This window comes from Fulmarus glacialis, unplaced genomic scaffold (genome assembly GCF_000690835.1).
Source record: "Fulmarus glacialis isolate BGI_N327 unplaced genomic scaffold, ASM69083v1 scaffold4651, whole genome shotgun sequence".
NCBI classification, from domain to species: Eukaryota; Metazoa; Chordata; class Aves; order Procellariiformes; family Procellariidae; genus Fulmarus; species Fulmarus glacialis.
In genome coordinates, this window is record NW_009192014.1 from 1 (window position 1) to 10,997 (window position 10,997).

The 10,997-nt window shown below is 48.8% G+C and overlaps 1 protein-coding gene across 1 annotated transcript in view; it reads left to right on the forward strand.

The window, feature by feature from the left end:
* Positions 1–493: 493 nt before the first annotated feature.
* The window catches only part of LOC104083405 (collagen alpha-1(XXIII) chain-like), a gene marked incomplete at its 5' end in the record, with an annotated part of 13,461 nt that continues 2,957 nt past the window's right edge, over positions 494–10,997 (forward strand). Inside the window, 13 exons of the mRNA XM_009586879.1 lie at positions 494–538; positions 1,036–1,113; positions 2,638–2,691; positions 3,479–3,523; positions 4,015–4,104; positions 4,470–4,541; positions 5,268–5,309; positions 6,208–6,234; positions 6,671–6,742; positions 6,835–6,888; positions 7,161–7,187; positions 7,766–7,819; positions 8,502–8,588. Coding sequence (XP_009585174.1) covers positions 494–538; positions 1,036–1,113; positions 2,638–2,691; positions 3,479–3,523; positions 4,015–4,104; positions 4,470–4,541; positions 5,268–5,309; positions 6,208–6,234; positions 6,671–6,742; positions 6,835–6,888; positions 7,161–7,187; positions 7,766–7,819; positions 8,502–8,588 — 747 coding nt within the window. The remainder of the gene's footprint in view (positions 539–1,035; positions 1,114–2,637; positions 2,692–3,478; positions 3,524–4,014; positions 4,105–4,469; positions 4,542–5,267; positions 5,310–6,207; positions 6,235–6,670; positions 6,743–6,834; positions 6,889–7,160; positions 7,188–7,765; positions 7,820–8,501; positions 8,589–10,997) is intronic.

A 10,997-nucleotide genomic window follows, 5' to 3' on the forward strand; every position in this document is an offset into this window, starting at 1 on the left:
GGGGGGGAGGGAGAAAAAAAAGAAAAAAAAAATTGGCACAGCCCTTTTCCTTAAACTCGCCCTCAAAAATGGTCTAAACGTGTTGGCTGAAACTTTCCACATGCAAAATTCAGCCTAAAGCAAAGAGAGCCATGTGAAACTTCAGCACAAAGAGCCGGAGCTTGGCACGCTCGGAGCAGGCAGCAGAGCCCGGGAGCAGCACGGCACATCGCCGTTACGAGGAGCTCAGCCTGAGCGGCCGCCCAGCTCCCTCTGCGATGAGAAGGTTTCTTACTGTCAACTAGCTCACACCAATATTATTTTTTGCAAAATATATTTGCTCTGAAGTCAAATCTATCTTTTTTGCTAGGAGAAGCAGTTCCTTGTTGGTGCCATACTTTTTCTTAATCTAAAACACATCTTGGCATCTCATGTAGTTACAGTATTTTTTAAGATAAATATCCTATATTTTCTGTGATCTCTTTGAACCAAAAATGTGATTTTTGATTTTCAGGGTGAACCTGGTGAGAAGGGAGGAATTGGCTCCATTGGACCCCGGGTATGGATGTTCAGGGTTTTGCTTTTTCAGTTTGGAGTCAGGTATTTGCCTCAACCTGAGCTGTTTCGCACCACCTCCTTCTGCTTAGGATGTGGTTGAATCGCTTCAGCATCAGTTCAGTGCTAGAAAATAAGTGGTGCACATTTAAACAAATCATCATGTAGGTACCGAACGCTGCCACGGGAGATAGCTCTGGGAAATGCGGTCAAGTCCAATTTTCTTATCAATGTGGCCATCCTGTGACCCATTTTTTGCAAGAGGGAGGCTGTGAATAGGGGTAATCAAGTGAGGATTTCTATGCACTTCTCTGTTACACAAATCTATGCCCTTCTGAGGTTTGGTTGGATGACAGTTACAGCTGTCAGACTAGGGACTGATTAAATCGATGGTGTTTGTAAGGTGATAATCCCCAAACACCTGGGTGTCAGGTCTTTGCTTTCGTACCACCTGCTTCTCAGATGCTGCAAAAACTAAATAGGATTCGTGCCTGGTTGCAGGGTCCCCCTGGCCTGAAAGGGGAACAGGGCGACACCGTAGTGATCGACTACGACGGCCGAATCCTGGATGCGCTCAAGGTAAGCCCTGCACTAAGGCCAGGCCCATTCCTGCGGGTTAATGGGAAAGGACCGAAAAACTGCTGCTCTCTACTTCTCTGTCCCAAGATCTCAGTCTCAGGACAGAGCTGGCCAGAGGGAAGAGCTTATTGCATCTGGGGGCTGAGGGTATTTAGGATGTACCAGCAAAAACGCTGGCAAAACTTGAGGCTGTGAACTCAGGCTGGGTACCAGGCTTGTGGGATCCGGCTGTGGGATGCGAGTTCATATTCTGCAGGTAAAAGCAACCCGACGCAGCCTGTGACATATAAACACCTGACGCAACGGGTGTGAGCAGCCAAATTACAGCTTAACGACTGCCGGCTGCGGGGTGTTATTCCCACGGCATGGGAGCTGCGGTTTTCACTGCGCATCCTCTGGAGAGGTTTTCTCCGCAAGCAGCGGTTGGGATGCAGGAGGAAGGGAAACGGTGCCCAAGCCCTAACCTGCCCGACCGAGCAGCGCCCTGCCATTTTCGTTAAGGTGAAAGAAGCTGAATAGAATAAATACTTAATTACAGACATATTTGAGAACCATCCTAATTGTTTTATGACAGGCTGCAGGGATACACAAAGTGATGGTAATTACCGTTTGCCAAATGTCTGCACGGCATGCAGCTTTGTGAGTGGAGTTTGTGGAGTGCGGTGGTTGGAGAGGCTCCATGAAATGTCTGGAGACTTCATCTGCTGGGCCCAGACCCTTTCCCGTGTGCTGCGTGTGGAGATTGCCGAGGGGCATGTCCTTGAACCTCCTTAACTTTGCTGGTTTCCTGCTTATTAGATGTTTTTGGCATTTGCGCACTGACCTGTCTCGTGGACAGAGCTTTGGAAATGGGTGGCTTTACACGGCTTCCAGTGTGATTAAATGTAACAGTATTTGAGTATGCAGTCATGGAAGAAGGTGCTTGGGGATGTGATACGGTTTTGTTTTTCAGCTGAGCGAGACCATGAGTTTTCCTGTTTGAGATAATTTGCAAGTTCCAAAATGCTTGTTCATCTCAAGGCGGTTCATGGTCTCTGCACCCAACAGTGCCCAGAAAAAACAGCTTCCTTAAGTGTGCAAGGTTTTCCTGCTGCTAGTGCTCACACAAACTCCTTCATTTCCCCTCTTTAATTGCACCTCCCCGGCTGGTTGTCGCTATTTTCAGCGGGATGCTTCTCCCCAGCCGGGCTGGCTGGAGGGGGGAGAATGCAAAAAGAGACCGCCAGATTTGGGGCCACCTCTCCGGCTAAAGGCATTTTGCCTCTTATTGTACACCTGCACCTGTACACGCGGCTAGCTCCGGTTGTGTTTTCTTTTGCATGAACAAAAAACATGTGCTGGAGGGGCCCTTGGGTCACCTTGTGTCAGCCGAGCTCATCGTGGTGTTTGGGCAACCCCGGTCACATGAGTGTCTGTTGCAGATGGCGGTTGGGAGCTGCTCCCAGCTCATCCCCAGCAGCACAAGGATAGTGTGCCATATTCATATTAGTCATGCTCATGCCCGGTTTGTTTGCTGTGTTTCAGGGTTCACCAGGTCCCCCAGGGCCACCGGGCCCCCAAGGCGCTCCAGGTCCCAAGGTAAGCCCGACCTCTGCCATGCAGATGGTGTTTCCTAGCGAGCGACGTGGTCGTTAGCGACTCTCCATGTAGCAAGTGTCTCCCAAGCCAAAATAAGGCAGGCGATGCTGGCTTGAGACTACGCGTGGTAAAGGAAATACTATTTAACACTTCCTCGGGCTGAGAAAGGAGGTTTTTGCACAAAAGCCAAAGTTTTGTTGGCCTTTCTTTGGTCTCCAGCCTCTTCCAGAGGACGCTGCCCTAGAAACGAATCCACTCCCGGTCTGACACCTGACGGGTGAAATCCAGCCCCCCCAAGATGTCCTCATTGCACGCGGCGGGAGGCAGGATAAATGGGAGAAGCAGTTGTGAGGAGGGGCTGGCGGTCCCAAAAGCTGTGTCAAGCCACCCTCCATCCCGCTCTCCCAATGCGCTTTTTGCTGCCCCAGCACCGTGTCCAAGCGGGACCGCACTGTCCTCCCGCTGCACAAGCAATAGCAGTAACCTACAGTCAGCTGTAGTTTCTTTAAAAGAAGAATTTACCTTGCAGAAAAGCATCTCTTGGAAGAACAGGATGGGGCAGGATTTCGGTGCCTCTCGAGGTCTCTGTGTCGCCCAAATTCGGATGAGCCGGTAATGCTGGCACATCACTGAAGCCTCCTTGCTGCTGCTCCTGAGCCTGGCAATGCCAAACCCATAACCACAACAGTTGATACACATGAATAACTCGTTTCCTTGCAAAATGCTTTCCTGAGATGATTTCTTGATGTAACTTACCATGGGCTCCCCTTTCTTTGTGTCGCTTCAGGGAGAGCTGGGCTTGCCGGGTCCACCTGGACTGGACGGTGAAAAGGTGCGTGGGGCATGGCTGATTGAGCGAGACCTTGCAGGAGCCGAGTCAAAAAGGAGTTTACTGTGTGTCTGTGAGAGCTGCTGCTGTGAAAAGCAAATCTCGGCCTGCCAGGAGCAAGCTCTGCCCCATAATGTTCAGCTGCATCTCCTTGAGTTAATCGCCCATTGCTTACAGCCCCGCGCTCAGCTGTGAGCATGCAGATGCTGCTTGTGGCCACATCTGCGAGCTAAAGGGGCTCCTTTTACGAGTGGTTCATCAGACATTCTCTCAAATTCTGTTGTAAACCTTCCCAACCCGAAATGGCTGCAATCCCTGCTATGGCCCAGCCAAATTCTGCTGCGCCTGCAAAATTGGCGTATGTTTTAACATTAAAACATGTTTTCATGAGCTTGTGCTGCGATATGGAGAGAAACAACAGCAAGGCAGAAAGGGTTGGTGGGGGGGCTTTTAACAGTTTTGACCTAAGCAAGTTGTTTTCTGTAAACTTCCAGGGTCCCAAAGGAGCGAAGGGTGACCAGGGCAGCGCAGGGATCACGGGACAGAAAGGAGAGACAGGAGAAATGGGCTTATCAGGTCCACCGGTACGTCCCTCTTTCTGTCCCTGTACATCTGCTGCTTGGTTCTTTAATGCATTGATCTCTGCAGATGCTCGGTATGTGGCCGGGTTTGCTGATCTAAGCAATGGCCTGTCTACACCGCGTTACTGTGGAGCTGGAGGATGCGGGAGCTTTGAATTTTCTTTGGTAATGATGATGATAAGGGCTTATTCAGAAGGTGGTCTAAGCCGGTAGCAAGGAAGAGAAAATCTTTTTTCAAGCAGTCCTGCGGGGATGAACAAGAGCTGTGCTTGAGCCCAGGCTGGAGTTTAGAAGAAGACACTTTTATTTTTCTCTTGTTTTTGCTTTCCTGGAAGATGCACCACATCAGCATTACTTTTATCTTTTAGGGAGCAGAAGGGCCAAAAGGAGACAAAGGAGAAAAAGGAGACACTGGGTCACCGTGTTTGCAGAATAATCATGTAAGATCCTGGCACCATAAAGCCTCTTCTGCGACACGGGGTCAGGCGACATCGGGGTGTGCAGGCTGGAGCCGCCGGTTCTGTATCCATCAGCGTAACAGAGGGGAGCAAAATCCGACTGTTTCCTACAAGAACTTTCAGATGCGTCTAAATGGGGTTTGTTCGTTAGGGAAGAATATTTTGCACACTCAGCACGACAAAGTTACTTTTGATTTTGCATTGATGGTTGAGATATTGGATGCTGCTGTTATAATCATATTTTGTTTTAAAAACATAGTGGGCTCCTTGCAGTTTTATAGGATTTCTGCATCCTTTTTTCCTTATTGATGCCTTTTGCTTAAAAGAAAAAGTGGTGGGTTTTGATAGTTTTTTATTAATGACATGAGAGTTCTAATTTTGTTCTGTTTTGTTTGATTGTTTTTTTTTTTTTTAATCTGCGGTCCGTGCAGAAAATTGCATCATTTTCCAATACATCCATTTTGCCACTGGCAAATACACTGAGTAGTGTGGGTCACGCCTCTCATTTCAGAGGCCAGCTTGATCCATGTGCTTATTAAGATTCATTTATTTATAAATCCTACAAGCAACTCTTTGATTAGCAGATATTTTGATTAAAGCCATTAAATTAGAGGGCATTAAATCATAATTCTGGGCCATGTGAGGTTTCCATTCCCGAACTGTCTTCTCTCTGTGCCCATTAACGTGCTGTTTAATCCCCTTCTGCAGATCATACCCGAGCCCGGACCCCCCGGATTACCTGGCCCTATGGTAGGACTCTGGAAAGTGATTCGTGCAATTAAGCATTGCTGCAGATTTGTTATCACATGTGGTTAGTTAAGGACGGGGGTGGTTTGCTCTGTTTAATTGTTGTGGGCTGCTGTGAATCTGGGAAAAAAATCAGGGAAGAGCTACAGTGTTGGGTGCTGTCGTCAGAGAGATGGAAACACCTGATTTAGGAGAGTACATCAGCATTTGTGGCGCATTTTGCAAATGATCAAGTTGTTCCTTGGGATGGGAAAAAGATAAAAACTTGTGGGATGGGAAAACCTGTTCCCCCCGTGACGATGCCTGTATTCCCACAAATGTGCCCAAGTCGGTAAGTTTTTTGCCATCAGCTGCAGTGGGGCAGGATGCGGGCAGTGATGAACACGCGGAGTATTTTTGATGCAGATATCTAAGGTGTTTGGTACCTCCGATGCTCCAAAAAGCTGAGGAGCTGTCAAGGGCATCAGGAAGGTCGGGATGCCTCTGCTGTGTCCAAGACACACCTTGAAAGACCACACTTCAAAACCAGGCGGCTTTCCAGGCAGCGTTTATAGCCCGGGAAGTGTCCCCAGCCCTGCCCTGGGCTCGGACAGCCGTGGTGGCTGAGTGCCACCCTCCAGAGCTTTTGCTGTCACTTGCCCCAGCAAAGCTCTTGTGGGGCTCTCACTCCCCAAAGCTCGTGTTGCAGAGCTTTATTGTTGCACGTTACGCAAAGCGGTCCTTTTCAGTTCCTCTTCCCCCTGATTTGATGTCGGAGAACCAAACGAACTGCCACCTGTCTTGAAAAGAAATATTTTGCCATTGTCAGCCCATAATTTGAGCAAGAAACGGTTTGGGAAGCAAACTTTGGGGTTTGTTTTTAAATTCTGTTTTTTCAAATGCACCATTGTCTTTTCCGCAGGGTCCTCCAGGAATCCAGGGACCTAAAGTAAGTCAATAAATTAAATGTCACCCACTGTTTCCAGGCTGCCAGTGCATTATTTACAGGCTCACAAAGGCCTGTCAGCTCTGAGGACTGATTTTTTTGTCACTGTTTGTGACAACACATCCCTTGGTTGTGCTGTTCAGCAGTTGGTGTTTTGGAAAACAAGCCATTTTTCCTTCCAAATGCATTTACGATCTTGAATCCTCCTCCAGCATGGAGTCCTGAGGGCCGACGGCACATGCGAGTTAGGGTTTCCAAACCCGCAGGCTTAAACCTTTATTTTCAACTATTTCTTACATGATCTGGTCAAGAGGAAAATGTTAATGTCAGTGCGGGTGTAAGAATCCCAGAGGTGTGGGAGGGGGCGGTGGATGCGCAGGGTGGCTGTCCTGGACAGAGCTGCCAGGTCTTCTTGGTTGATGCCGTTTCATTTATGCAGGGCTTGGACGGTGCAAAGGGAGAAAAAGGCGACAGCGGTGAGAAGGGGGACCACGGCGACGCTGGACCCGCTGTGAGTTGTTTTCCTGTATCTCATTTCTGGCCGTCGACAGAAAACCTGCCTTACAGCAACTCTCCCAATGCCTTGTTTCTTTTTTCATTAAGGGTCTCCCCGGTGCTCCAGGGCTCATCGGTTTACCCGGTACCAAAGGAGAGAAGGTAATCATCAGTGTGGGAAAGGAGCGGTGACGCTGTGGTGTAATCCTAAAATAGGGGCTGATAAAATCCCTGCCGCGGTGGTTCCAGCCAGAACTGCAGAGCCGGGCTTACCAGCACTATCACGACGGGTGGCGAGGAGCTCCCTTGAGCCCCAGGGGCTGTTGGGTGAGCCCATGCTGTCACTACCGTATATTTCACCAAATTGGATATAAGTTTGCCTGCAACACCAAACTCTATATGGCATGTCTTAATTTTTATTTTTACAACTGCAGGGAAAGCCAGGGGAGCCAGGATTGGATGTGAGTATGGAGAACCTTAATTGTGATATGTAGAAACATGAACAACATGTATGTAAAGGCCATCAAATTGCTTGAGATTGTCGGAAAAGTATGTAGCTAACACTGTATAGACGACTCTCCCTTGAACACGGTGCCCATGGAACTATGTTTGTAGGAAAGGCCGGTTGTGGGACCACTTGCACTGCACAGCAATGACTGTGCCACACGGTGTATCGCTGCTCGGCTAGAGGTGCCGTGATGGGACCACTTGCACTGCACAGCAGTGACTGTGCCACACCGTGTATCGCTGCTCGGCTAGAGGTGCCGTGGGGGTTTCCCTTCCCAATGGAGAATATTTGTATTGGATTCAGTGAAACAAAAATCTTCAATAGATGTAATGTTACTGGGGTAGGTAAAGCACTAGCTTTCCCAAGAAATTGCTGAGATACTAAGTGAACAAGGAAAAAAATGTCATGTTCTTCACCATGGGAGGACGGGTTGATCGCTGAGATTTTGCTTATGTTGAACTGAGATGCCAGGATGTTCACATACTGAACTTATAAACCTTTTTTTTTTCCACCTAAAAATTGTCATGGTAGGGTTTCCCAGGTCTGAGAGGAGAGAAAGGAGAGAGAAGTGAAAGAGGGGAGAAGGTGAGTGGGTTACGGCTGTAGAGATGCTCGTGGGGCGAGCGGGGTTGGGGCAGGACTGGCCACTCTTTTCGGCAGGCAGCGATGCTGGGCCTGGGTGCTGGGTCCCTCTCCGGCCTCTCGGGTCGTTGCTATAAGGCCTTTTCTGTGGCACAAGTATTTGCGTGGTCCCAGTACAAGGCAGGACATGGCAGTTAATTCCTGCCCGCTTGGAAGTGCTTTCTGCAAGGCTGTCCCCCGCCGGCACATTGTGTGGAAATGGAGCAGCCTGACAGCTCCAGGTTGCAAAGAATTGCTAGTTTTGGTTTATAGACCTTGAAAATGGATCCAAGTCAAAGGTTTTGTTACAGGGATCCTTAAATAAAGGGGTGCTCAGCCGGAGGCAGGAGCCCAGCTGAGCGCAGGGCAGTGGCTGGAAGCTGGTGCTCCCCCTTACTGTCAGATACCAACCCGGTTTCTAGCAGAAACCGGTCATTTAGTCATTCTGTTATAAAATTATCTATTCAAATATCTCCACCCAGCTTTAACTGAAGATGTTCACAGTGATTTAATTACTCAGCTGAGGTTACACTAGTGCAAACGTCCCTACTCTGTGAGGCGTGGGTGAGGTGTGGGGCTCTGCAAGTGCTGTTAAAGCTGAGGCGTCACCCCTCCTGTTCCTGATCTGTTCCTGGTGCATCAACAGGGTGAGCGAGGAATTCCGGGGAGAAAAGGAGCCAAAGGGCAGAAGGGGGAACCAGGCCCTCCCGGACTGGATCAGCCTTGTCCCGTGGTACGTCTTTTATTTCACTCATCCGAAGCATGCGTTGCCGGGGCTGAAAGGGGACGCGGCTTTGCAGCCAGGGAAAGGGAGGGAGGCTTTGGTAGTTCTTTATTTCACAGTAAATCAGAGCAGATGGTTATTGTTTTCTCACTTTTCTTAATGGTTTGTTTTATCTGCACTGCTGGAAGTTCACTGCTCGCTGTAAGGGCTCCTCTCTGGCCAGATGGGAGCAAGCCACAGCAGTAAAAATAAAGAATCTTTGTGTAAAGACCTTCTTATTGTAGTCGGGAACAATGGGCTTCAGTAACGCTCTTTGGGAGATAGCGTGCCCTGGTGAAGCTGCTGGCCTGGCTTTTTGAGTACGTTTGAAACTGGGGAGTAAGTCGATGCAGTGGATGGGAGGCGATTTGAAAACAAGGTCAGCTCCATCCCTTCATCTCCGCAAACCCAGCGAGGGATGAGCCCGGCTCTAGCTCTCCCGCATGGGGAAGCAGGTCGGAATTGATAGCATTTTAGCACTGCCAAAGACAAGGGATGTATGAGCTGGAGCTCCCCAAGCTGCCAAGAAGTGCCTCTGGGAGAAGAGACCTCCCCGTGTTTCTCCACCTGAGATAGCAGCTCGCGGCTCAGATCTGTCCCTTCTCGGATACATGCCGGGCCACCGCTGTGCAGCGTCCGCACAAAGAGGCTTTCCAGGAAACCTCCTGGGTGTTTGAGCCTGAGGAAGGTGGATCTCCTAAGTCCACTTGCAGAACCTCTCATTCCTTTAATAGGGCCCAGAAAAAGAAAATCTATACTGGTTTATAAGAAGTTACCTGGCCTGGTAAAATATACCTCCTTTTCGTTACTGTTTTTCATATAATGACTAAAACCAGAGAGATCCTTTCCCTAAAATGCTTTGAGGCTGCAGGATGAAAGAGTGATTCGTATCAACTATTGAACTAAAACTGCTTAGCCTCTAGTTCAGCTGCACCTAACTAGTAGTGCCAGGTACCTGCTCCAACATGCTCCAAAAAACCCATTTCTTTTCTAAACGTGTGACTTTTTCTGACCCCACCAGCACAGCTATGGCAATCAAAGCTGTTGTATAGCTCCACTGTACCAGCAAAAAGCTCCTTCAGCCAATATGCTTTATTTTGCTTGGAGATTGAATGTGAACTACAATTAATTTGTTTCTGATGATCACCTTTCCTCCCTCAACATGCTGGATGATTTAACTCTCATCTTTTTCACCGCGCTGTCACAAATGTGAATCTCTGTTTTGTGTAGAGGAGATATTTCCCAGATGACACTCTACGTGTCTGTGAATTCCCTACCATAAAACCACTCTGCTGACTTGCCGTATCATCAGAAACGGAGGTGTAAAGTTCTGGACCCGTCCTCCTCTGCTGAAACACGGGTGTCTGAGGAACTCCCATGTCCTTTATCATTCTCAACAGGCAGTTATTTTTTCAAACAGGGAGATGGTAGCATTGCAGGCAGCAGAAGGGACCCAGGTTTACCAGGCCTGGACGGGGTGAGCATGCCCTGCCCTTTGGTATGGTATCGGCTCTCTCTCTTTCTTGCATGGCTTGTGTGTGTTTCTGCTGTGGCCAAGCCCTGCCCCGAGGAGCAAACTCCGCCAGGGAGAGGAAGGACACGAGGTAGCAGAGCTGGAACAAGATGTTTCACTTTGGCACTCGGGGCAGGACGCCAGTGTATTGTGCCTTCTTCCCACAGCTAAAATTACTTTAGATACGGAGTGTAGCAATGAGAGGTCATGCAGGGGATGCTTGCCCCTTTATGATAACAGATGCTAAAAATCAGCTCTGGTTTCTCTCGGCACCTGTGGCCCAGTTTGGTTCCCCTTGTGCCCGTGCTGCTGCAGCCCTTTGAGTCTGGGTTTTGAGCAGCTTTCCCCAGATGAACGGCCAGTTCTGCAGAGCGGTGGCTGGAGGGGGCACCGGCACTCCGGGCATTAGCAGGGCGTTTGCAGTGTCAGCACGTAGCTCTGCCCCGCAGAGCTCAGGTTGAAGTCCAAGGGCAATGCAGGAAGGTTCGTGCTCCGCTCCCCAACAGGGCACTGCACAACTAGCTAAAAAAGGTCATTGTTTTATTTTCATTTTTTTAACCATAGGAAATGCCGCATGCTAGATGATTTGCAGTTGTCTTCAGAGAAACAAAAGGGCAGTAAGCTGTCTCTCTTTCAGAAAGTTAAATTACTTTCATATGTGTCAAAGAAACCAATTACTAGCAGCAGGCCCGCTTCAGCTCTTCATATTTACTCCCTAGAGATGTTGTATTTACCAACTATTTCCCATCTTAACTATATAGAAGACACAAGACCTATGTGTATTGAAGGCATTGTAAACCGCAGTAGGTGATGTCTCCAATACGTAACTACTACGCAACTAGTTAGTAAAGCACTTGCACATCTTC